This window comes from Mercenaria mercenaria, chromosome 1 (genome assembly GCF_021730395.1).
Source record: "Mercenaria mercenaria strain notata chromosome 1, MADL_Memer_1, whole genome shotgun sequence".
NCBI lineage: Eukaryota > Metazoa > Mollusca > Bivalvia > Venerida > Veneridae > Mercenaria > Mercenaria mercenaria.
In genome coordinates this window covers 33,283,304-33,309,352 of record NC_069361.1, presented here as the reverse complement: position 1 = coordinate 33,309,352, position 26,049 = coordinate 33,283,304, and the positions used below count along the sequence as shown (strand labels likewise).

Below are 26,049 nucleotides of genomic sequence, written 5' to 3'. Positions count from 1 at the left end.
AATAAGTGGTACTGCCCAAATTGTATGATGGACCAGTCCATTTTATAAATTTATCAAGGTAAAGGCTGAATGTAACATTATAATCATCTTCTGCAGACATACCTAAACATCACGGATAATTAACTGTGAAAGTTTGACCATTCTCTACCCATACTGATTGTGGAGCATGTGAATGCAAAGACAAGTGCAAGTATAAAAGTATAACATATAAAGTAGTTAAGAATATCCTACCTGTCTATTTTGTTTATCAATTTGAACACAAGTCTGAAGGTAGAATTTCATAGATGACTGCAACTGTTCTTTCACATGCTCAGGATCCAGGACCTACAGTAGAAAACATAAATTAACAACACATGCCTCAAACTTTTTATACCGTTCAATCATTCACTACTAGATACAACTTATGCTACAGTAAGAAGATTGACAGCTCCTCAAATTTTAAAATGTGCTCATCTCATGTGAGAAAAAAAGTAAAGAAATTAAAAAAATGTCACAACACCATGCCTCTAAAAATCAGGCTGGGATGCTCAGTTTTGTTTTAAGTATCACTTAACAACAATTTTCCTGCCATTGCTGGACTGCAAGAAAGAGGTCTATGTTCTACCCCTGCTTCTCAGACCAAATACTGCAAATTTTATCAAACCAACTGAACAATGAAAATGTGACAATTAACTTTCAAACTTTTACAGCTTAATGTTCTTCATCTTCATATCTCCCCCACCCCCACCCCTGCCCCATATCGGTTTGCCATCTCAATATCTGTAATACTACCCCACACCTGTTCCACTGCCAAATATCTGTTTGCCATCTCAATATCTGTAATACTACCCCACACCTGTTCCACTGCCAAATATCTGTTTGCCATCTCAATATCTGTAATACTACCCCACACCTGTTCCACTGCCAAATATCTGTTTCTTATCTCAATATCTGTTACACTATCTCATACCTGAACCCTAGTCACATATCTGTTCAATATCCCAATTTCTATAACACTACTTCATATTCATTTCCAATTCCTCAACTTACACCAATATCTGTTAAACTATCTCATACCTGTACCCTAGTTCCCATACTTACACCAATATCTGTTAAACTATCTCATACCTGTACCCTAGTTCCCATACTTACAACAATATCTGTTACACTATCTCATACCTGTACCCTAGTTCCCATACTTACACCAATATCTGTTACACTATCTCATACCTGTACCCTAGTTCCCATACTTACACCAATATCTGTTACACTATCTCATACCTGTACCCTAGTCCCCATACTTACACCAATATCTGTTACACTATCTCATACCTGTACCCTAGTCCCCATACTTACACCAATATCTGTTATACTATCCCATACTTGTTTCTCAATCCCAAAACTGACAGACACTCATATCAGTCCCTCACTCCCATACCTGCAAAGGAGGTGCTGACACTGAGCATGATGTCACTGTAAACAGTAACTGTGGGTTGACATGTGGAGCTAACTGACACCAGGGGTCGCTTTCATCTAGTGGGTGGAGCCTGTTCTCTAGAGTCTTCCCCCATTCTGATGGGGCCAGCAATCCACATCTGTTAATCTGATATCTCAAGTCAAAAATGCTGAAATAAAGGGCAAACAAAATCAATGTGTATATAAATGTAAGCCAAAATCTTGGATTACTGCCACCAAACTGTCACATATAAGAGGCTAAGAATGTATACAAGTAAATTTACAGGATGTATACAATTGTTTTTGATATATTTCTGTAAGCATCAGAAGAATTCATGTTTTTAAACCAAATAAACCAAAATTTGCAGTCCAAAACTGAAAACAATGATGTGCACTAAAATTAAATGTATGGACAATTTGAGCAAACACAGACAACCACATACTGAGACTTCATATGTGTATTAAGTATAATCTCTGTAAACAACACTGGCAGATATTTTATTTCCTATATGGTAAGGCTAACTAATAAACCTCTACACAACAACCTTACTCGCATTTGCTCAGCGAAGTTGCACCATTTGAACTGTGAAATCATTAATATTTGTAAGGGTCTTAATTTTTGTGGATTTCCAGGCTAAATCAATCCACAAGATTTAATCCCAATGAACAAACAAAAGTCCCAATTATTGTACCTTTAAAGTTATGAATTCTACAAATTCATATCCCCATGTAATAGCAATTTTTGCCAGAACTACAACATTTTATGCTCAAGAAATTAAGATGATTTCACTAAACATGTAGATCTTTTAAACTTTTTTCAATCAAAGAAATATTAACCCCTACCCTGCTAAATTTCTATGATGAACTTGACACTGTTAAAAGGGGTGCTTACCAAAACGATACTGACTGAATGGCAAACAGTACAGATCTTGATCAGACTACATGGATGTGCAGGCTGATCATGATCTACACTGGTCGCAAAGGTAGAATCATTTATGTCCAGCATGATAAGGGTTAACACACTTCCATTCCAGCACAAATTTATATCAACCTGTATACAAATAAATAAAGAGATTAAATATTATGCCTTGAAGCAAGAAAAATATTACAATTTATGTACCTAAGATCTCCAAGTTGTCCAACTTTGTACGAGAAAGTGCCAAGAAATGTGATCTGTTCAGTCGCTGACATTTCGCTGTACGGCTTCAAACGATCTTTCTTCAATGACCTACTTTCCCTTGGCTGCTTTAGATATAAGTAATTTTATAGGTTATTAGATTTTCATTGAGAAATATGCACTAGTTCTCTCAAGGAAATATTGCATGACTTTATAGCACAATATCACTCCGCATAAGAATTTGTGCACATTTCTCAATGCGCAGATACTGGTAATCATCTTTTTACAAAATATGCAATACACATGATGCTAAATCTAATGATTACATTAAAAGTTGATGTTAAGGTTAAAATGACGTCATCCACCCAAACGGAAATTTACACATTAATATGATAATTATTTACATTTAAGGTTCCATTGCAACTTAAGGAGGTTTGAATTTTAGTATCTAATAAAGTCAGATGTGCACTTTAATGCATATTCATGAAATGACAAACAATAACTAAGTAGCTGTATATCAGAAACTTGAGATGATACTTTCAAAGTGAGGTGGCAGACGTTTACAACAAGTGAAATGAATCTTTGCTTCCATAAGACTTGTTTTAATCTGATATCAAATTATGATTTTAAATGTTCTTTATCAAATTTTTATCAAAATGGAAATTGTGACATTGTTGTGGAAATTTTTTAAAAGACAAAAAAGGCTTGCTGATGCATACAATTTCAGTTCTAACCTGATTTTCCATCAACCATAAATGGTTCACATGGCAGTGAATAGTCATCAAGGTTAGAAGATTGCCATAGAAACACAATTTCTCATTTTTACCAAGCTTCAACAAATCAGCTGACTGGAGAACTGACGTCTGCTTGATGATGTCATAGAAATCTGTGTGCTTTGTCAGCAAACTTGCACATGTTGTATCAAACAGTCCTTGTGCATTGCAGCTTCTAGCAATTTCTATAATAAAACAAGAGGACATGAAGATTAACAAAAACAGAACTGCCAAAAAATATATAACTTTTGATATGATTATTTCTCTTTTCTAAGTGTGTGTTTTTTTGGGGGAGGGAAAAGTTTAACACTGATGACACAGTTATTTGTCATTTGTCATATGGCGTCCCTCAGGCTTGACAGTGGAGGAAGACCTACATGCTGCTCCTGAGATTATTTCAGGCACAAACGGGGCATCTACTTTGAACTTTCAACCTTCTGATAACCTGGCGCCTGACTCACTCACATAAGAGTTCTACAGTAATGATGGGCAAGTATTCGAAGTCAGTCACCTTAAGAATTCAACTACAGAAGATCTGCTAACAATCTTCTATTACTGAACACAGGCAAGGACTTAAATAGGATTTAGGTACTGTTGTCAAAATGTATTTAAATTCATTTTATACCCAGGGAACAAATCATAAAACTACTCATAAAATTAGGAAAATATCAAACAAAGTGTACATGTATCGATATGTAATGATAACAAATTGCATCATTGGTACATACAATGTAGACAGTATTCAGTAAATGCCTACAAAATAATGCACCAAAACATCATCCCTATAATACTTGATTAAAAAATTCTTAGTATACATGTATTATCTAATACTGTAAAATAATTTAATTTCGTGGGCATGAAATTTCAAGGTTTTGGTCAAAACGGCAATTTTATGGGGATATGAATTCGTAGATTTTAACTTTTGAACATAAAATGAATGGGAATTTTACTTGTTCATTGGGATTAAATTTCGTGGATTTACTCAACCATAAAATCCACGAAAATTAGTCTCCAACGAATATTAATGATTTCACAGTATACCATACTTATGAATTTAGAACTCTGTGGTCAGTCATAAAACTGACTAGGAAAACCAGTTACCAACATTACTAGGCCTCTTTTTAGAAATCTGTATTCATCATTTTATGTTATAATTTTTATCTTTCATTTGATACATACCTTTCATTAATGAAACAAGCCTCATTAGCAGATTTCTCACAAATTCCTCAGGATTACCCATTATACTCGTCTCGCTGACCTTGGAAACATTGTAAATGATCTTTCCACTTGAAAACTTTGGTTCTGAAAAAAAGCATGATTGTTGTTTTGACTACCTAAAGTAATTAGAATAAATTGTATCCATTAAATATGAGAAACCAGTTCACAAGATAACAATTTTATAGTAATAAAGTGAATACATACATTTGTATTATTTATCATTTCCACCTGCAGATCTATATTAGTTATATAGGTATTTCTACTGAAGTGAAGTAACACAGTGGCATTGCTTTAACATGATATAATGTAAGCAATCTGTTGAATATTTTAGTCATTTTTTGAGAAAATTTATGAGAAATTTTTAGGCAATTAAGCTCAAACAAATGCATCCTTCAGCGAGTGAAATTTCCCATCTATTCAACAATTTATTAACTTGTTGTGATATATTCTGCTCATCGTATAATGGCAAGTAGTCTGCAAAAACTGAGCTGTTCAAAGATGCATAACATGTACAGTGGGTGAAATAACCGACTGCTACACAACTCGAAAACATTGGCATTATGTTCAACTGTCATAAAGCATATTATACAGGCAGATCTTATTACTTCAAGCAAATCAGTTTTAAAGTGAATATTGTCTCGATCAAGACAAGTTGTTTTTCTGTAATGCCTACAGACAATCCTGCCTTTTACTTCTCATGTGGTGTATTTTTTTCAACACTGCTACATAATGCCATACGAATACCAGAACTTTGTGATTGAAATATTTCTAGGTAAGACTGATCTGATTTTATTGTCAAGACTTATCAAGACTGTGTTTACAGGCTTACCTAGACCTTCGTGAACTGTTGTTATTTGTAGTAGCGGAAGTCGTTTACTAGGTATTTTCATACAACAACTGTATACAATGATATGTGTTAGATTCAAACTCAGCTTGGCAGCTACTTTCTCCAACCTGCGACAACATAAACTTAAGGTATTCTACACAATATATTGAAATCATTTCCAATCTTTCATCATAATAGATTACCCTTTTCTTGAAAATGAAACAACCTCTGTACTTCATTCAGTTGGCAACAAAGATAAAAATTCAGTATTTCAGAACTTCTCTCCAGTCATCAAAGAATATACTAAACCTAAATCATTTTTGTTAGAATCTAGGTATATTAGAATGTAAGTAAAACAAGTGCTCTTAAAAAAGTTTCATATATTGTGAAATCATTTAATTTTTGGGCATAAAATTTCATGGTTTTGACCATAGCTGCTATTTCATGGGCATATAAATTTGTACATTACCATAGCTGCTATTTCATGGGCATATAAATTTGTACATTACCATAGCTGCTATTTCATGGGCATATAAATTTGTACATTACCATAGCTGCTTTTTCATGGGCATATGAATTTGTACCTTCTGACCTCTGAACAAGAAATGAAAATGAAGTATACTTGTTTGTTGGGATTTAAATTTGTGGATTGCCATTTTTAGTCATCCACAAATACAATTGATTTCACATTAAACAAAATCAATAGAAGAACCCTCCTTTGCCATTCACTTTTTTTTTTGGCCAGACGGGACTGATTTGATTAAACGTTGAAGAATACTTCTGAAAAATTTGAATGAAAGTTTGATTAAAACTGGCAGAAGTCAAAAATATTTCTAATGACTGTTCTAAGAGCTTAGATGTGTAGATTGTTTTTCAGATACGTAAACATAACACAAACTTTGCTGGAGCCATTTTCTTCTTAAACATCATTCGTCCTAGTATGCGCAGTGGGCCCTCCTCTAAAACCTCAAAGTAATTGTTTGGTATCACCATAGTTTCTGAAATAAAAAATGATCTGCTATATGAAGATCATTCTTTTAACTCAAAAGATATTTATATACAGCTAGTCATACTTCTTTCACTTGAAATTGCCAAGGCCAAAGAAAAATTAACTTATTCTTCAAGCACACAAGAAATGTTTCTAAGATAAAGTCCCAATTTCTGATTATAATGGAATAGATTTTTCAATTTAAGTGCAAAGAATTTCTATATGTTTTATTCATCTTAAAAATGTGAATGAAGAGGACATTTTGCTTTACACTAAGTCTTCTTAAATACAACTTTGATACTGAATTTGTTTATGTGGTAAAATTCAAAAGAAATAATTGCAGGTAAAGTTACAATTATATTCCAGTTAAAGTTTACATATGATTACAGTAAACAGTTCATATTCGGAATATAAAATTAGAACAACTTGCATTTTTAATGACCTTAAGTGCACACAATTATTTGAACGACCCTTTTTGGAAAGGTGTTAGGATGGACAATGACAAACAACCATTTGGACCATCTCCATTTGAGATCGAAGATTGACCATAAAAAGTGATAACTTAATATTACCTCTGCTGTGAGACTCAGACTCTGCTACAAGATATGCCAGCTCCTTACAGTGTTCATACAGACTTAACAAATAGTTCCGGTTTGGATTCTTTCTGCTCCCAGAGGACCTAATAACACAGACAAGATTGTACCCTAGTTGACACAAAGAAAATTGCTCAGAAAATACTGTCAAATCATAAATATTTGTGACAGACTAAACTTTATGAATTTGTGGAAGTGTTTAATTTTCATGAATTTGTGGTAGTGTTTAGTATTCATGAATTTGTTGTTGTGTTTTGAAGTCATGCGACATTATCCCTGCAGCTCATGCATACCTTATTTCTCTTTACTTATTGCCAGCACAACATAGGTAAATAGTTTTCTACAATTTTTACTGAGTAAATGGGAATATTTCTGTTACACAAATACAATTTAAATACAACTGACAAAAATATATGGGCATGCTTTTTGGAATTCACCGAGAATAAACATAGAGAAGAGAGAGACTTAAACATAAAGGATATACATAGATTTGATTTCTTTCACATTTCTCTTTACACAATAAATAGCTAAGGTCATAAAAGTGCATGCACATGTTTATAATTTACCTGGCTATTTGACTAATAACACCACCTGCTGGTACTTCTTTCTCTAAGGCATGTATAAGTTGTTTCATACAATGGTGAACCAATGGTCTATCTGACTTTGACCCTGACACTGAACTCTGTGACCCTGTACTTCCTATCCTCTGTCTGAACTCTGACCTAGATGGACTTGGTTGACCTTTGACCTTGCTCTGCTGGAATGCTTCTTCAACCTTTGATATGTATTTTGAAAGACTCTGGTTCAACACTTCATATTGCTTACTCTTTTCTGCAGATAGGGAATGTGTTGCAATATTGAGAAAATACTGAACACTTTTCTGATATGATCTGGCCAATGTTGTCTGCTCTTTACTTGAAATCTGATCTTCTGCTCCAAGATGCAGAAGACACTGAATTTGTTCTACAATGTCAGAAAATGTCCTGATTTTGTTGACTCTCTGTCTTGGAACTGGAACAGTATTTTTTGGTTCAAGACTTTTTGCTGAATCATCTGCCTTTGACTGAGGTTTTGGTGGTTGATGGGATTTTATTGTATCTAAAAGATGGTTGCAGACGTCCCAAGACTTTGCAGAAGAACACATTAAATCAAGCAGTATCATCACAGGAATGTTATCTTGTTGAAAGATCTGAACTATGTTCTGTGGAAGACTTTCATGAAGATCTATTTTTGGAATTTGTGGAATTGTGGGAAATTTCAAAATGTCGTCTGTTACATCTGTCACTGATGCTGTTGCAAGACCTGCAGCAGCTGCACTTGCAATAGCTTTTAGCCCCATCTTACTTGGCTCTGTGCCAAAACTTTGAGAATCCTTTCCCATAATTCCTTGTATACTACGACATGCCTTATGATATGCCTGTGAGAAATATACTTCAACTGCCTCTTGCGTGTTTTCCAACTTAAACAGCTGTAAAAACAAAACAAAAGCATACTAAGAACTGTATGTTTTAATATATGTAGAAATTTCCATGTACCTTTGCTAAATCATGTTATTTAGCATAAGAAAGAGGCTATGAAGTGACAGGAGGCAGAGTAATGCAACGGTCTACAGTTTCTTAATAATGAACATTTCACTTTATAGCCTCTATCTGACTAAATTTTTTCTTATTTACTTCTCTATGCAGCTCTAAAAAGGTAAGTCTCTAAATAAGACAATTCATGAATGTCCTTACAAATCAAACTTGAAGATATAGTTATAAAAATGGCAGACAACTCCCAAAACATTGTAATAAATGTCTCTTCTACAACTGTTATATAAACAGTGAAACAATTTAATGTTGCAGGCATGCAAATTTCCGGTTTCGGCTTAAATGCCTACCAGTATTTTGTAGGGTCATGGATTTCAAAATCTGAAATTTTTTATTTAATTGTTGGGATTTTTTTTTCTTAGATTGACACAATTACAACACAAGGAACAGGAAGCGCTGTATTGCTCACCTAACCTAGCTGTTAACCTTGGTAATCTCCTATCAAATGTGGCCTAGATTTCATTACAACATTAGTGACCTGGGTTTTTACACCAGGTATCTGATCTTCCAAAACTTGACCTCCATAAAGGCAAACAATTTGATAGTTTTAATGAAGATCAAATAGAAAATGTGACATCTGGTGTACAATATAGCTTTTTTTAAATTAGACACAATGACTAGGTTTTCTTTATTTGACACAATAACTAAGTTTTCGATGTGAGATAACCCAGCTTCAAACTACATGTAGCTTTCGTAAAGACAAGCTTTCTGAAAAAATTCATTAAGCTCAGGTAGAAAAATTGTCCTTAGAAAGATTTTTGTATGATTTGAGCTTGTGACCCAGTTTTAATAACAGGTTACCCATTTTTAAACTTGACCTAGATTTCATAAAGACAAACAATCTGACAAAGTTTTATGAAGGTAAGTACAAACTGTGACATCTAGTGTTAAAGTGGGTTTTCTACAATTTGACATAGTGACCTAGTTGTTAACCTTACATAACCAATTTTCAAGTTTCATTAAGACTTTAAAGAGACAAACAGTACAAGAAGTAGATATTTTTTATTATTTAGGCACTAACCTTTATTATCTGTTTGGTTTGAGTAAACTGTCCTTTCCTTATTGACATTGTCAGGAGTGTCACTGGACTGGACAGCATCAGAGACACGACCCTTGGTGACCTCATCTGACCCACTGGTTTCCTAGCAACCACAATATTTGAAGTCTGTCTACTGACATTTCCTCCAGAACTTTTGGTTTCAGTAGAAAGCTGTCTGTTAACATCTGGTGCATTAAGAGGAGACTTTCTCCCCGACACTAAAGCAGAACAATAGATTTATATAATGAAAGGTGATTTTCTTTGCAACAAAGAAGTGATAACATTTCAAACAATTCAGAACCAAGTTCAACATACTTTCAACTGAAAAATCACTTTTTTTCCCAAAATCAATTGCAAAGTCATCAGACTTGGATTAAGTTCTCCAGATCATTTTAATAACAGGGTCATGATGGCCCCCAAGTTGCTCACCTAAATAATACTAAGTACTGACCTTGTCATAAAATATGGTATTAAGAGAGATAACATTAAGCAGTTCATACAGAGTTGTTTCAAGATTTTTCTGTTTTCAGCTCTGCTTACCCCTAAAAGGCGTCAACAGGAACCATTTAAATGAACTTGAAAAAAGACCTTACAATGCTATATACCTGATTTAGTTGAGATCAATCATGAGCTTTATGAAAAGTTGTTTAAACATCTTTGTAGTTTTTTTCTCTAAAAGAGGCAATGCAAAACATTTTTAACAAACATTAGAGAGGACTTTCCATGGATGCTACAGACCAAGTTTGGTGATGATCAATCGATTTGTTCACAAGAAAAAGTTGTTCAAAGGTTTTCTAATTTTAGCTCAGGTGATCATTAAAAGGGTCCAATCAAAACCATCTGAACAAATTTGAGAAAGGTCCATGCAAGGATGCCTCCATATATGTCAGAAGAAGCTGTTGAAAGTGAATTAAGATATAAATAACTGACACAGCACATCCACAATTATAGCTAAACCTGAACCTTCGGTTCAAAAGAGCTAAAAAAGCAATGATCCTAATAGTATACCAAAAGTGGAGATTGCTAATAATAATAATAAAAGTTTAGACAAGTTATAGTTAGTAACATTATCTTTTACCTCTTCGCTTCCTTGAACTTTGAACTGGTCCATGTCCTCTGATTTCTACCTCCTCATCAGAAGAGTCACCTGTTGTCATGACAACTTCTTGCAAAACTGCACCAGGTGACCTTGGAATGTTCTCATCTGACACCAGCTGATATCGCCAATGAGCCTCACTTGTATAGCGCTCCAGTTGGGTAATTCTCTTCTGCAGCATATCCATAGAGATGCTGGATTGAACTAATCGACAAAGAGCCTCTTCAGTATTTATGTCAATTTCTGATGATCTAACAGGAGTGACTTCCCTTGATGACCTATATCTTTCCCTTGCATCTGCTTTGTTCCCATATATCTGAAACTTAGCTGCAGAAACATCCAGTATGCAATCTTTCAACATAGCTAGAATATCTCTGACTGTGTATTCATTGGCTATAAAACCAATGGTATCTAGATTTAGTGAACTATTTGTACTGATGGAACTGATGTTTTCAGACACACTTGAATGTCGGCCTTCATACTGGGAATCCTCCTTTAACTTCCTGCTCTTTTCAAAAATTTTGGTTTTCATGCCTTCAAGAGCTTCTTCAACTTTATGCATGTCAATTTCCTTCTGCGCAGTACTTTCTACTTCTTCAAATGGCACATCATAATCTATATTTAACTCATTCCTTGAAGAGTTACCAACCATAACCTCTGGTACCTTCATTTCGAAAGAGCCTTTCATGGGAGACGATAATGGAGTGATTAAGCCTGTACTACCACTTTTACTCAAGCTTTTGTTTTCATCCCCTTCATCACTTTCATATTCTGATATAAGTAATGTTTCTTGAACATCCTCATGAGTTAAAAACAGGAGACTAAAAATATTCTCTAAAATTTCTACCCTAAACGTCAATGGCTGAAGCTTTGAAAGATACCGTTTAGTTTGTGAAATTGTATCAGTAACCTTCTCTTTGTATAACTTCTGAATATTTACATCTGATTTCTTATCCTGCTTTTCATCATAAGTCGATGTATCGTCACTGTACGAGTTATCACAGATGGACGCAACACTACTCTTCCGCGAAAGTGCCGAACTATCTAAACTACCCTCTGATCCAATCCTTTTTGAAATTTTATGTCTACTTCTGGACCTGATGGGGTGAGTTAACCTTTTATCTGAACACTCAGCGCAAAACAAAATTGCATCCATAATATTTTTCAGAACACAGTATCCTGTAAATATAGCCATGTCTTTCTGCTGATCTAGACTGGTTGTAGGCAACCTTGACTGGGTATCATTTTCCTCCTGAAAACGCACAGTCTTTGTTTTCTTCTTATCTGTATCTTCTTTCTCTCCTACAAGGAAATAAAAACATGAATGGCTAACATTTCAAAACGTCAGTATAATTGTATTTTAAGCATTCAAAGCCTTTTAAATAAGAACAAAGTTTTTGCAACCTATTATAACCTGAAACAACAATGTACGGTACCTTGTAATGGCACTTTCTGCAGCAGTTCAAGAACTTCCTGTTGATCAAGGGAAGACAACTTGGTTGAGGTTTGAAGCACATAGAGCACTGAATGGCTCTCGAGGCCCTTAAACAAGTCAGCAGCTCTTTGAAATTGAGGCCCTCCTGTGTCTTCACTAAGCAATGGTCTATAAAGAAGAACAGTTATTTCTAAAGTCAAAGTTCATTTCATCATAAAATAAGACAGGAACTAGGTACAAAACTCAGAGTTTCAAATCAATTAATGAACATTATTTTATCAGTTGTTTCCAAACACACTAAAAATGAACTGCTACATTGTTCAAACCCTGTTGTATTTGATAGATCCTCTTACACAAATCAATGTTAGGAAAGAACTTTCATAACTGGCCAAACAATGTTTTGTATACAGCATTTATTAAAACAGTTATATAAAATGACAGCCATAAAATATTCTTAATACAGCTCATGTGTTTCATGTTACATCATTGTAACAAATAGACTATTATTTACTCAATTAATTTTGCATTATTATTATTATTATACCATTATACCAGATTTATATAGTGCCCTTTTCATGATAAACAAGTTCAGAGGCGCTTTACATAGCAAAAAAGGCAGACACACTGGGTGCCAAATTCATCCTCTACTAGGAGGCTTGCTAATAATTACTTGCAAAAGTAATGCATTACATTAGCATTACTTAGAAACAAGAGCTGTCAGTGGACAGCGCGCTCGACTATTCTCAGTGCTTGATATCATAGTATAATATAAGCAATGAGTAAAACTTTAACATTACAATATGCATATTCTAAGTCGAAAAGGGGCCATAATTCAGTCAAAATGCTTGATAGAGTTGCCTCCTCCTTTTTACAGACTGGGGTCATGATGGTAAACAAGTACCTATGCAAAATATGAAAGCAATATCTCAATGGACTTTGAAAATATTTGGGGTGGTATGCAAACTTTAACATTTATTCTAAGTTGAATAGCAGCCATAATTCAGTCAAAATGTTTGATAGAGTTGCCTCCTCCATTTTACAGACTGGGGTCATGATGGTAAACAAGTATGCAAAATATGACAGCAATATCTCAATGGACTTTGAAAATGTTTGGGGTGGTACGCAAACTTTAACATTTATTCTAAGTCGAATAGGGGCCATAATTCATTCAAAATGCTTGATAGAGTTGCCTCCTCCTTTTTACAGACTGGGGTCATGATGCTAAACAAGTATGCAAAATATGAAAGCAATATCTCAATGGACTTTGAAAATATTTGGGGTGGTACGCAAACTTTAACATTTGTGTGATGCTCACGCCGACGCCGGGGCGAGTAGGATAGCTCCCCTATTCTTCGAATAGTCGAGCTAAAAATTGGCATTAAATCAGCATTAGCATTACCCATTTTTGTTAAAATAATGCATTAAATTAGCATTACATAGGGTGCATTAGCATTAGCATTATTTTTTGTGAATTATTGCATGTTATTATCACGTACACTATTTGTTTGTTTTTCATTTAATCTTTTTAGTTGTTTATTTCATAGCAGCAACACATGACTTTATTACATTTATCATTTGTAATGAATCAAATCTACCAACTAGGGATTAATTTGTATGAAATACTTGAGTCTCCAACCTTATGAAAGTGGACGTATGGAAAGATTGGGTGAAAAAAAAAAGAGATAAAAATAGTCTTAAGAAATGAAATGATTTTTTTCGGTGTTCATGCGAAATGAACGACAGAATAGGATCTGCAAATCCATGAATTGCAATTCATGTTTAATTTGCAGATCCTATTCTGTCATTCATTTCGCATGAACACCGAAAAAAATAGTTTCATTTCTTATATTTACATTATATTTCCTTTCCATTTGTAAACAAGATAAAGTTATAAATTGCACATAGTTTATGGCATTAACATTAAAATCAGCTCCCGGCCATTCTGTTCACCAGACGGAACAACTTCGACGTTATCTAAGGAACGTTCTCCCTGACTATACGCGGACGTCGTCAAAACAGCGGTCGGTTATCACTAAGCAGCAATGACGTAATTTTCGTACCATTCCTTTTGCTATTCATATGAAATGAACGTCATAATTTTCAACGGAAAAGAATAGGGGGAATGTAAATATTTCTAAATTGAAGTACAGCGTTCATGAGCATTTTAATTGTAAGAGAAAGTCAAGAACCTGTTTAATGGCTCCCTAACAGCCTAATCTGACATGACATGTAAAAGCTAGCTGACTTAAGGTCTTTAACATCACTATCAGTGGCATACTGTTAATTGGTAAAAAGGTGTCAAAAGATACAATAGATTCTGTTTGATATTTTGGTTACCAAATTAAAAATGTCACACTTTAATGGCTATTATAAATTTGTACTTTGGAGCTGTCCCAGGTTTTAAATGTATAGTTCAATGCATTAATTTGCATTAGATACACTGCAAATGTTATTGAATATTTCACTGGTTACAGACAAATTGTGCTAGTGTTTTAAGTAAAATTGTATGTTTAAAAATGTTTCATTAGTGGTGGACGGATAGCTCAGTGGTTTGCACACTGGCCTTCCAATCCTGAGGTCGGGGGTTCGATCCCCGTCAGCTACTCGGGAATTTTCTGAAACGCTTTTCAGTGTTTCCCACCCAACTAGAGGTGTACTGGTCAGGAATCCAGGCAATCCTTGATTGTATCAGTGCTATACACTGGGCATGTTAAAGAACCAGGCTGTCAATTCGCAACGAGCTAGGCTAAGTAAGCCGGACAAGCCTGTATCTGATTTCTGATCTCTCTGTAATGGGGGCTTTGTCTCACTCTGTCCCTCTGGTCAGATCACTCTGTGTCTGTACTAGTAGAGGATGAATTATGCGCCCTGCATATGTGGCTGCATTTGGACTATGTAAAGCGCCTTTGAACGTGAAATTGATCATGAAAAGGGCGCTATATAAATCTGGTATAATAATAATAATAATATTACTAGATGGCATGATATTTCAATGATTTATCCAGGACACACTATGTTTACTAAGAAAAAATCTTTCAGGTGTACACTGAAAACAAGAGGACCATGATGGTCCTGAATCGCTCACCTCTTCCCGCATGACCCAGTTTTGAGTATGACATCGTTTTTTCTATTATTTGACATAGTGACCTAGTTTTTGAGCTCATGTGACCCAGTTTTGAACTTGACCTAGATATTATCAAGATAAAAATTCTGATCAATTTTCATGAAGATCCATTGAAAAATATGGTCTCTAGAGAGGCCACAAGGTTTTTCTATTATTTGACCTATTGACCTAGTTTTCGAAGGTACGTGACCCTGTTTTGATCTTTACCTAGATATAATGAAGGTGAACATTCTCACTAATTTTCATGAAGATCTCATGAAAAATATGGCCTCTAGAGAGGTCACAAGGTTTTTCTATTTTTATACCTACTGGCCTAGTTTTTGACCTTATGTGACCCAGTCTTGAAACTGACCTAGATATCATCAAGGTGAACATACAGATAAACTTTCATGAAGATCCATTGAAAAATATGGCCTCTAGAGAAGTCAAAAGATTTTAATAATTTTAGACCTACTGACCTAGTTTTTGACCGCAGTTGACCCAGTTTCAAACCTGACCTAGATATCATCAAGATGAACATTCAGACCAACTTTCATACAGATCCCATGAAAAGTATGGCCTCTAGAGAGGTCACAAGGTTTTTTTATTATTTGACCTACTGACCTAGTTTTTGACGGCACGTGACCCAGTTTCAAATTTGACCTAGATATCATCAAGATGAACATTCTGACCAATTTTTATGCAGATCCATTCACAAGTATGGCCTCTAGAGAGGTCACAAGGTTTTTCTATTTTTAGACCTACTGACCTAGTTTTTGACCGCACATGACCCTGTTTCAAACTTGACCTAGATATCATCAAGATGAACATTCAGACCAATATTCATACAGATCCCATGAAAAATATGGCCTTTAGAGAGGTCACAAGGTTTTTCTATTATTTGACCTACTGACCTAGTTTTTGAAGGCACATGACCCACTTTCGAACTTGACCTAGATATCATCAAGATGAACATTCAGACCAACTTTCATACAGATCCCATACAAAATATGACCTCTAGAGAGGTCACAAGGTTTTTTTATTATTTGACCTACTGACCTAGTTTTTGATGGCAAGTGACCCACTTTCGAACTTGACCTAGATATCATCAAGGTGAACATTCTGACCAATTTTCATGAAGATCTCTTGAAATATATGGCCTCTAGAGAGGTCACAAGGTTTTTCTATTTTTAGACCTACTGACCTAGTTTTTGACTGCACGTGACCCAGTTTCGAACTTGACCTAGATATCATCAAGACGAACATTCAGACCAACTTTCATACAGATCCCATGAAATATATGGCCTCTAGAGAGGTCACAAGGTTTTTCTATTTCTAGACCTACTGCCCTAGTTTTTGATGGCACGTGACCCAGTTTCGAACTTGACCTAGATATCATCAAGGTGAACATTCTGACCAATTTTCATGAAGATTTCATGAAATATATGGCCTCTAGAGCGGTCACAAGGTTTTTCTATTTTAAGACCTACTGGCCTAGTTTTTGACCGCATGTGACCCAGTTTCGAAACTGACCTAGATATCATCAAGGTGAACATTCAGATCAACTCATGAAGATCCATTGAAAAATATGGCCTCTAGAGAAGTCAAAACATTTTAATAATTTTAAACCTACTGACCTAGTTTTTGACCGCAGTTGACCCAGTTTCAAACCTGACCTAGATATCATCAAGATGAACATTCAGACCAACTTTCATACAGATCCCATGAAAAGTATGGCCTCTAGAGAGGTCACAAGGTTTTTTTATTATTTGACCTACTGACCTAGTTTTTTAAGGCACGTGACCCAGTTTCAGATCTGACCTAGATATCATCAAGATGAACATTCTGACCAATTTTTATGCAGATCCATTCACAAGTATGGCCTCTAGTGAGGTCACAAGGTTTTTCTATTTTTAGACCTACTGACCTAGTTTTTGACCGCACATGACCCTGTTTCAAACTTGACCTAGATATCATCAATATGAACATTCAGACCAATTTTCATACAGATCCCATGAAAAATATGGCCTCTAGAGAGGTCACAAGGTTTTTCTATTATTTGACCTACTGACCTAGTTTTTGACGGCACGTGACCCACTTTCAAACTTGACCTAGATATCATCAAGGTGAACATTCTGACCAATTTTCATGAAGATCTCTTGAAATATATGGCCTCTAGAGAGGTCACAAGGTTTTTCTATTTTTAGACCTACTGACCTAGTTTTTGACTGTACGTGACCCAGTTTCGAACTTGACCTAGATATCATCAAGACGAACATTCAGACCAACTTTCATACAGATCCCATGAAATATATGGCCTCTAGAGAGGTCACAAGGTTTTTCTATTTTTAGACCTACTGCCCTAGTTTTTGACGGCACGTGACCCAGTTTTGACCTTTACCTAGATATTATCAAGGTGAACGTTCTGACCAATTTTCATGAAGATTTCATGAAATATATGGTCTCTAGAGAGGTCACAATGTTTTTCTATTTTAAGACCTACTGACCTAGTTTTTGAAGGCACGTGACCCAGTTTCGAACTTGACCTAGATATCATCAAGGTGAACATTCTGACCAATTTTCATGAAGATCCTGTGTAATATATGGCCTCTAGAGAGGTCACAAGGTTTTTCTATTTTTAGACCTACTGACCTAGTTTTTGATGGCATGTGACCCAGTTTCGAACATGACCTAGATATCATCAAGATGAACATTCTGACCAACTTTCATAAAGATCCCATGAAAAATGTGACCTCTAGAGTGGTCACAAGCAAAAGTTTACGGACGCACGGACGCACTGAGGCACGACGGACACCGCGCGATCACAAGAGCTCACCTTGTCACTTTGTGACAGGTGAGCTAAAAAAGGCAATTATACAATTAGACAGTTTAAAAAACTCATACAACAATCTGTTAGAGAACTGCTATAACTAACAGCATTTTTATGTTTTATGTTTTTTCCAGTGATACAGAAAATAATGCCTAATGGTAGCATTATTTTTATTGCTAAAACTGTGGCATTAATCATTACTTGGCATTATCTGAAAAATATAATGCATTACTAATGCATTAGCATTACTACAAGCCTGTCTACTAGTAAAGACACAGAGCAATCTGATCAGAGGAACAGAGTCAGATAACGCCCCCAGAACAGATAGAGAGAAATCCGTTTAAATACAGGCATGTCCGGCTAACTTAGCCTAGCTCTTTGTGAATAGACAGCCTGGTTCTTTGACATGCCCAGTGTAAAGCACCGATTCACGCAAAGTTGTCTTTTCTGGGAAGAACCAGTACTGGCCTCTTAGTTAGGTGGGAAGACATAATGTGACGCTACAACTAAGTTTACTCACTTAGCCTTGTCCAGACACCATTGTATCAAGTCAATTTGATATGCCAATTTAGTACATCCCATTGTAATAGCTGGATGCTCACAGCCACTCTGAAAAATAATTATGCACTCCACTGTATTGCTAAATTTGGCTGAAGTACATGATCTTACTAATGCCACTTTTTTTAACACATTCCTGAATATCATACTGTGTATTAAACAGAGTTTAGAAGCAAGTCTTGAAATTCCAGAAACCTTCTGTTGATTTCTGAGCTGGCGGTGTCTTTTAGAACTTATGGAAATGTTCCATATTACCTAAGTACAGAATTTGTTTAATTTAATATTGTGTAATTTGCATTTATAATATTAAGATGATTAAATGCAATTAATATTTTGATAATTTTTCAACTGTGTCTGTCCAGTGCACTGATATCATAAGTGAAGTAAAGCCAGACTTATGATTAACTGTCACAATCACAAAAAGAAGGCCAACATTTGCAATTAGGTTGATTTATCATAAATAACGACTTTGAATATTGTTACTCTACAGTAAGTGAAACATCTTATTTTATATACATGAGCCGTGCCATGGGAAAACCAACATAGTGGGTATGCGACCAGCATGGATCCAGACCAGCCTGCGCATCCGCGCAGTCTGGTCAGGCTCCATGCTGTTCGCTTTTAAAGCCTATTGGAATTGGAGAAACTGTTAGCGAACAGCATGGATCCTGACCAGACTGCGCGGATGCGCAGGCTGGTCTGGATCCATGCTGGTCGCATACCCACTATGTTGGTTTTCTCATGGCACGGCTCATATATATCTCACCTTGTTACTCCACAGTGTCTCCAACAGTTGTCGAGCCTCAGAACTACTGTAACAATGTGTCCATCCTAGTAACAGTAATAATGGTTTCAAGGGCCATAACTCTTCTGGTTCAACTAAAGTTTTCAACTCTGAAAACATGCTGCATTTGATCAAAGCCAGACCTGTTTCCTGAAAAGAATGGAAACTCAGTGTTATAAAAAAAACCACTACATACAATCTATACATATACAGCTGTAACTCAGTAAAAACAATTTAAAAATTTTAACTTACAAACTTGTTCATAAAGGTTACAAGGAAGGTAGTCTTTGTTAGCATGTATTAGCATTTGGTAACATTTTACTGGTACTACTTGTAGGTAAATAGGATGAGAAAATGGTGACCTTTCAAGGTTATATACCTGCAGTCTTCGTTCAGAGGTGATCTGTAGTGCAGGTTTGACTGTAGCATGTATTGAAGATAAATAAACGTAATTATTGTGGTAGCTAAAACACAAGTTGCAATACTTAAATTTTGACTTCAATTAAGCACAATCTTTTACTGTGTTTCTTTAATTCATTAAAATCTGAAAAGGTATTTCTTACCAATATAACCTCAAGGACATGTCTCTTTCTTTTCAAGGCAAACATTAGAAACATCTTCCATCTTGTATCAATATCAGACAATGTTGACAGATGTAGAATCCATCTCTGTTCTTCTGTAAGTTCAGCACAGGCTTGATACGTTGACACGGCTTTGTTTGTCTCCGCTTCATAATCCATGCGACAAAACTCGTCTAGAAGGTACGTATCTTGTTGTCCCATTAACACTGACGCAATTCTAGTTTTACTTATAAAATCTGACTCAAGCCTACAATGTTCCAGTATTTTTGAAATCATCTGTCTAATAGGTAACTGACTTATACCAACGTTAAAATCAAAGCTTGCTAGGATTTCATATAATTTTTCGGATTTTTCTAATTTGATATCTTTATCTAAATCTTCTTGTGACAGACTATCTAATAGAGTATTTATACTGTTAACATATACCAGCTGTAAGGCCTTGTTGTTTTTACTCAGCTGAGAGTTGCCTGAGTCATATAGTGACATAATTAGTAAATGACCTAGTGATGGCTGCCGTGACAACAGTGTTTGAAGGAATTTCAGCAGACCCGAGGACAGTGTCAGTGGGTGATTTACATTTACTGTTGAGTGCATCCATCTGTAGTACAGGTACACTTCCTGAAATGATAGAGATTACATCTCCATTTAATGCATTACGTAACAATTACATTGCCCAAAAAGCTTATAATTATTGGCATCAAAATTACTTCATTTTCACAATGTTATTCATTATATTACTATTACTTTATGGTAATTCTGCACATCTCAGATCAATTGATTTTCTACAATGCAGATTTTTTATTAAACCCTGATTTTTCACAGCTTTAGATTATACTTAGAAAATTCGACAAAAATAAAACAGACAGGGTTGTGTGCTTGTTTTTTTTGCTCAACTGATTTAAAACAAGAGCTGTCCATAAGACAGCACGCTCCACTATTCGGCGATTTGACAGTAAAATGAATATATGTCTCAATAAGTGACCTCTACTTTAAAAGGAAGATACACCAAGGGGCATAATTATGTCAAGAACACAAACTAGAGTTAATGAGATTGTTACCACACATCCAGATCATGATGGTAAATATATATTTTGAGTTTCAAGTCATAACCTTATATAGTATCAAAGTAATGTCAAGAAAACGAAGATTGTCAAAAAATTTAAGTATGAAAGGGGCATAATTTGGTCAAAAATACAAATCAGAGTTATTGGGATAGTTACCACTCATGCAGACGATGATGATAAAGATACATTTCAAGTTTCAAGTCTTTATGTTATATTGTACTAAAGTAACATCAAGAAAGCGAAGACTGCCAAAAAATTTTAAGTATGAAAGGGGCATAATTCTGTCAAAAAAATAATTAGAGTTATGGGGATTGTAACACACATTATAAAGAAATATTTTTAATTTCAAGTCATTATCTTTTAAAGAACCAAAGATATGTCTATAAAGAAAGCTTTCAAAAAAAAAAATTTAACATAAAAATAATTCCAAGTATAACAACTTTGTGACCTTGACCTTGGGTATAATGGGCCCAGCCACTGCACATACTTTGTCTGTATGCTGGACAATGTTTATCTGAAGTCACAGTATGATATAAGCAATAGCAACAAAGATATAACACAAAAACAAAGGTTGCCAAAAAACCTAAACCTTAAAAATAACCCAAGTATAACACCTTGATGACCTTGACCTTGGGTATAATGGGCCCAGCCCCTGCACATACTTTGTTTGCATGCTGGACAATGTTTATGTGACGTTACAGTAAGATATAAGCAACAGTAACAAAGATACTACAGAGAAACAAAGGTTGCCGAAAAACTTTAACCTTAAAAATAACATAAGTATAACACCTTGGTGACGTTGACCTTTGGTATAATGGGCCCAGCCCCTGCACATATTTTGTTTATATGCTGGACAATGTTTATGTGAAGTTACAGTAAGATATAAGCAATAGTAACAAAGATATGACAGAAAAACAAAGGTTGCCGAAAAACTTTAACCAAGAAAGCTCAACACCGACGACGGGGCGAGTAGAACAGCCCCCCTATTCTCCGAATAGTGGAGCTAAAAATTGGACCTCACACAAGTTTTCATCATGGGCGTCTATAGGAAAATCACAATTTTGATAACATTTTCTTGCATAGATTTTTCTATACTGTAGATTTTAATGAAACTTCTCACAGTTGTGAGGTATTTGCCCATGGTTGAAGACATTTGCAAGACATAATTTGAAATTATTTAACATGTCAAACTTTTTAATATCATATCTTATCTTTAGAAAAATAATAACATTGCAGTTTTAATAAATTTACTTAATTAAGGGTTGCCATTAATTCATAAAACAATTATCATTTCTGTACACCGGGTCTAGGCTTTAGTTATCCGGATAAATGACGTTACACCATTACATCCAGTTTATCAAACATGCAGAACTACCTTAAAGCTACTGTCTACTTTAATGTAAAAATTAATGGTTTAAACTAATACTATGTCAAAATTCTATGTTCATCTCTAATGTATAGCATTTAAATATAGCTAGACTAGCCACTAGGCTGATAATAAAGATATTTCTACAATTCCCCCTTTTTTGTCTTATTCTATTTCAAAGAGACAAAAGCTAGTCTATTTAAGAGATTTTAGCAGAGGAATGATGTTAAAATTATCATATATATAGACTGGCTCAGTTCACTATGTTAAATCAGAAAAAATGTAAAAGGACATATCATAGTCTAGGATCTAGTCTAGTTCATAGCATAAACTGTTATATTTAATATATTCATTGAAATTGTCTAAGCTGGAACAAACATTAACTGAAAGCATGTAACATTTTGTTCAGAAAAAAAAGGAAGTTATCTTAAATTTTGTTTAAAAATCAGAAGTGGTCTATAGTGTAAACATACCAATACAATTTTTTATCCAACAGCACTGTAAAGTAAACTAATCTTTAAAATGAATCAAGCATTTGAGACACTTTTGAAATGTTAAACATTCAACATGTACCCATTTTTATTTCTTTCCGTATTTTTCAATGTCAAATATTTACACATTTTTTTATTAAAATTTATCAAAATGAAGACATTAAACTTGACACTTCAACTGTGAATTAAATGTTATAAAGTGCAAGTACCTTTAGATGAGTATCAGTTATATAAGGGCATACATCCACAAGTAGAAGATGAAATTCTACCAAATTCTTGTCAGGTAAATTATCTTCAACCTGAAACAAATAAAAAAAACAATCATGAATGGTCTTTGTGTAGGCATATCATTTATCATCAAATTCTTAACATCACACAAGCACAGAAAATATCAAAGTCTTAAATGCTATTTATATGAAAATTATTACTATGTATGAGAACATGTTTCTAACCTGTGATTGTGATCCATGTTTAAACTTTTCACATTCCAGCAAACAAAGCCATGACAGCTGACAAGGGGAGGGAACTGATGCAGACAGAATACTGAAATTATCAAAATCCGTTAATTACTGCAAAATGTTTTAGATTAAGCAAAAAAAAAAATACACAAACACACACATTTTGTTTAATCTGAAATCAAAACTCACTGTTCAAAACCTTATGAAAAATGTTGTTCATACAGAATGGACTTTTTAAGAAATTCCCCTGTATCATACGTTAAAGTGAAAATAATGTTTTCAGTTGTAATTATACATGTAGGTGAGAGACATGTCCCAGTATTTGGATACCTTGGCACAGCAAAGCAATAAAATTGGTGACATTAACCTTTACCCTGTTAAATATCTACAATGGACTGGTCTATCATTCAAGTTGGGCAGTACCATTTATCAATCAAATTAATGTTCACTGAAATTTTACTGACTGAACAGTAAACAGTGCAGACCATGATCAGCCTGCATGGATGTGCAGGCTGATCTTGGTCAGCACTGGTCATAAAGGCAAAGTAACTTGCCGCCAGCAGGCTAAATGTTAATCTGCAAAAATCTTCTAAATAAATTATTCCTCTGTACTGAAATAAGAATTTCCTAAATTTTAAGCGCTTAATTTGATTTTTGTTAGTTTTTTTTGTAGCATGATTCATTTGGAATGGACTGCAAAAGGGAATGATAGCTTGGTTTGAAGATACAGCAAAGGATGAAATCCTGCAAGTATTTGGCAACAAAGTACTTTGACTTTGATGTACATGATCAAAGTATGACTGTTGACTTTAGTTTTATAAGTACCCCAAAATAATATACATGTAAATTGAAATTGTTGGCAGGATATAGATATGGTAATTTATGATTTTTCTGCCTTCATATTATTTGTCCCATTTAAAATGATGCATTAATGATGTATCGCATATGCATAAAATTTCCACTTCAGAAAGACTTATGGTATGGCATACAAACATATTAGGCCTCTGAGTATTCATCAAAGTTTCTATCATGTCCAATCCATCCTATTTAAATCCTTGCCTGCATTAAGGATAGCAGAAGATATATACTACTCATGTACTTAAACACAAGTATGACTGATGGTGACAGAGACAAAAGAGGAGTAATTTCATAATTGTATGACCTTTTCTTGTAATTCTAAGTCTCTTAACTCAGTATTTCTGTAAGCCAAGTATAGATGAAAGGTTTTTTATTACATTCAATTATTCTAACAAATCAACGGAATTTTTAAACAAAATTTAAGAATATTATTTTTCATTGAACAATCGAAGCTTTTATGATGACTTTCACCCTCTAAACTAGGCTGATGCTTTCTCACTTGAACCAAAACTTCTATAATAATATTAATAACATCAATTCCTAATGGTGCTACACCAGAACCTTGTTGTGTGCTATAAATACGTCATGATGTCATTTCTTTTTATGAACATTAATTTCCTGCAGTTTGTTTAAATACGCTACTTTTAAAAAAGACTATAAAGAAAGTATTTTGTTTTTTAATTTGTATATACAGTATGCCAGAAAAATAATCTATCACTTGTTGCAGATGCAATTTTGAACATAACTTGGCAGTGCCCAACTACTGTTGAAAACAGTTACCCTTAGGCTGTTTATCACCATCTGATGATCTGCATCTACAATCAGTGGCAGATTACTACATGTTGTTCAAAACCTAGTCCAACTAATTGTATGTTAGTCACGATATTGTGATAATTTTTGCATAGGACAATATCTCTCCTCTACATACAACATAGGAAGAACCTTTTCTGTGTTGAACCTTCTGCGATGATTCTTCGTGGCGATATTTGGCGATTTTTAAATCGCATTTTAACTATTAAAATGCAAAACTATTATTGAAATTTTAAGATACCTGGAAAGAATATCCATTTTATCCTTCCATTCAATTGACGTTTATGTGAATAAACAGCAAAACACAAGTTTGTCACAGTTTTAAACAATGCACCATGAAGTTTACACAAATTTTACAGAGCTCTGATTCGTGTCACGTGATCGATAATGACCAACAGCACTACAAGTGTAACAGCAGACATGTAAATACGGCAAGGTAGCCAAAATCATACATTATAGTACGTGTTTATGCTTTATTAACATGTTTTACTGTTATGTTTCAACCATAAAATGACTGTTTTATTTTGTTTTACGATTTCAAGTATTTTGTCTAATTGTGTTTTTACCTAAATCTATATTCACCACAGAAAAGGTCTTTACTAGTTTTGACGTAGAGAGGGATTCTGCACAATCACGAAAATATCTCAGCATCAGTTCCGACGTCAAATTATTTGGACTATTCAAAACCCACCTTCTGTTGAAAGGCTGTCTAACAACATCCTTCAGGATTTCACAAACATGATTCCCTGGACCTTCACACCCTATATGCAACTCTTTTGCACATGCTCTCGCCAGCTCCCATTGACCTAGGTAGAGATTGTTACAAAAATGTTGAAATAGCAAGTTTTTTCCTGTGTCATTGACAAATATTTGGAAATTTGGCCCCGTTATTATACGGTCATGTTTTTCCACCTCCATTGTCTTCTGACTTTTTGCTATTCTTTATTTTCTTGAACATTACAATGCCTTTTCCGTCAAGGAAAATTAATTTCCGCCTTTCTCGTCCACCATTTTAAAGTCATGTGACTTTTCTGTTAA

At 34.6% G+C, this 26,049-nt stretch overlaps 1 protein-coding gene across 1 annotated transcript in view; it reads right to left on the bottom strand.

The window, feature by feature from the left end:
* The window catches only part of LOC123542085 (zinc finger FYVE domain-containing protein 26-like), a 76,871-nt gene extending 50,842 nt beyond the window's left edge, over positions 1 to 26,029 (bottom strand). The window contains exons 1-18 of the mRNA XM_053539142.1: positions 25,703 to 26,029; positions 23,338 to 23,428; positions 23,095 to 23,184; positions 19,947 to 20,582; positions 19,366 to 19,533; positions 18,562 to 18,650; positions 12,110 to 12,276; positions 10,656 to 11,975; positions 9,560 to 9,795; positions 7,516 to 8,417; positions 6,929 to 7,035; positions 6,267 to 6,366; positions 5,372 to 5,496; positions 4,504 to 4,626; positions 3,286 to 3,509; positions 2,555 to 2,679; positions 1,418 to 1,604; positions 232 to 324 (exon numbers count right to left, since the gene is read on the bottom strand). Coding sequence (XP_053395117.1) covers positions 232 to 324; positions 1,418 to 1,604; positions 2,555 to 2,679; positions 3,286 to 3,509; positions 4,504 to 4,626; positions 5,372 to 5,496; positions 6,267 to 6,366; positions 6,929 to 7,035; positions 7,516 to 8,417; positions 9,560 to 9,795; positions 10,656 to 11,975; positions 12,110 to 12,276; positions 18,562 to 18,650; positions 19,366 to 19,533; positions 19,947 to 20,582; positions 23,095 to 23,184; positions 23,338 to 23,428; positions 25,703 to 25,929 — 5,010 coding nt within the window. The 5' untranslated portion in view covers positions 25,930 to 26,029. The remainder of the gene's footprint in view (positions 1 to 231; positions 325 to 1,417; positions 1,605 to 2,554; positions 2,680 to 3,285; positions 3,510 to 4,503; positions 4,627 to 5,371; positions 5,497 to 6,266; positions 6,367 to 6,928; positions 7,036 to 7,515; positions 8,418 to 9,559; positions 9,796 to 10,655; positions 11,976 to 12,109; positions 12,277 to 18,561; positions 18,651 to 19,365; positions 19,534 to 19,946; positions 20,583 to 23,094; positions 23,185 to 23,337; positions 23,429 to 25,702) is intronic.
* Positions 26,030 to 26,049: the final 20 nt, after the last annotated feature.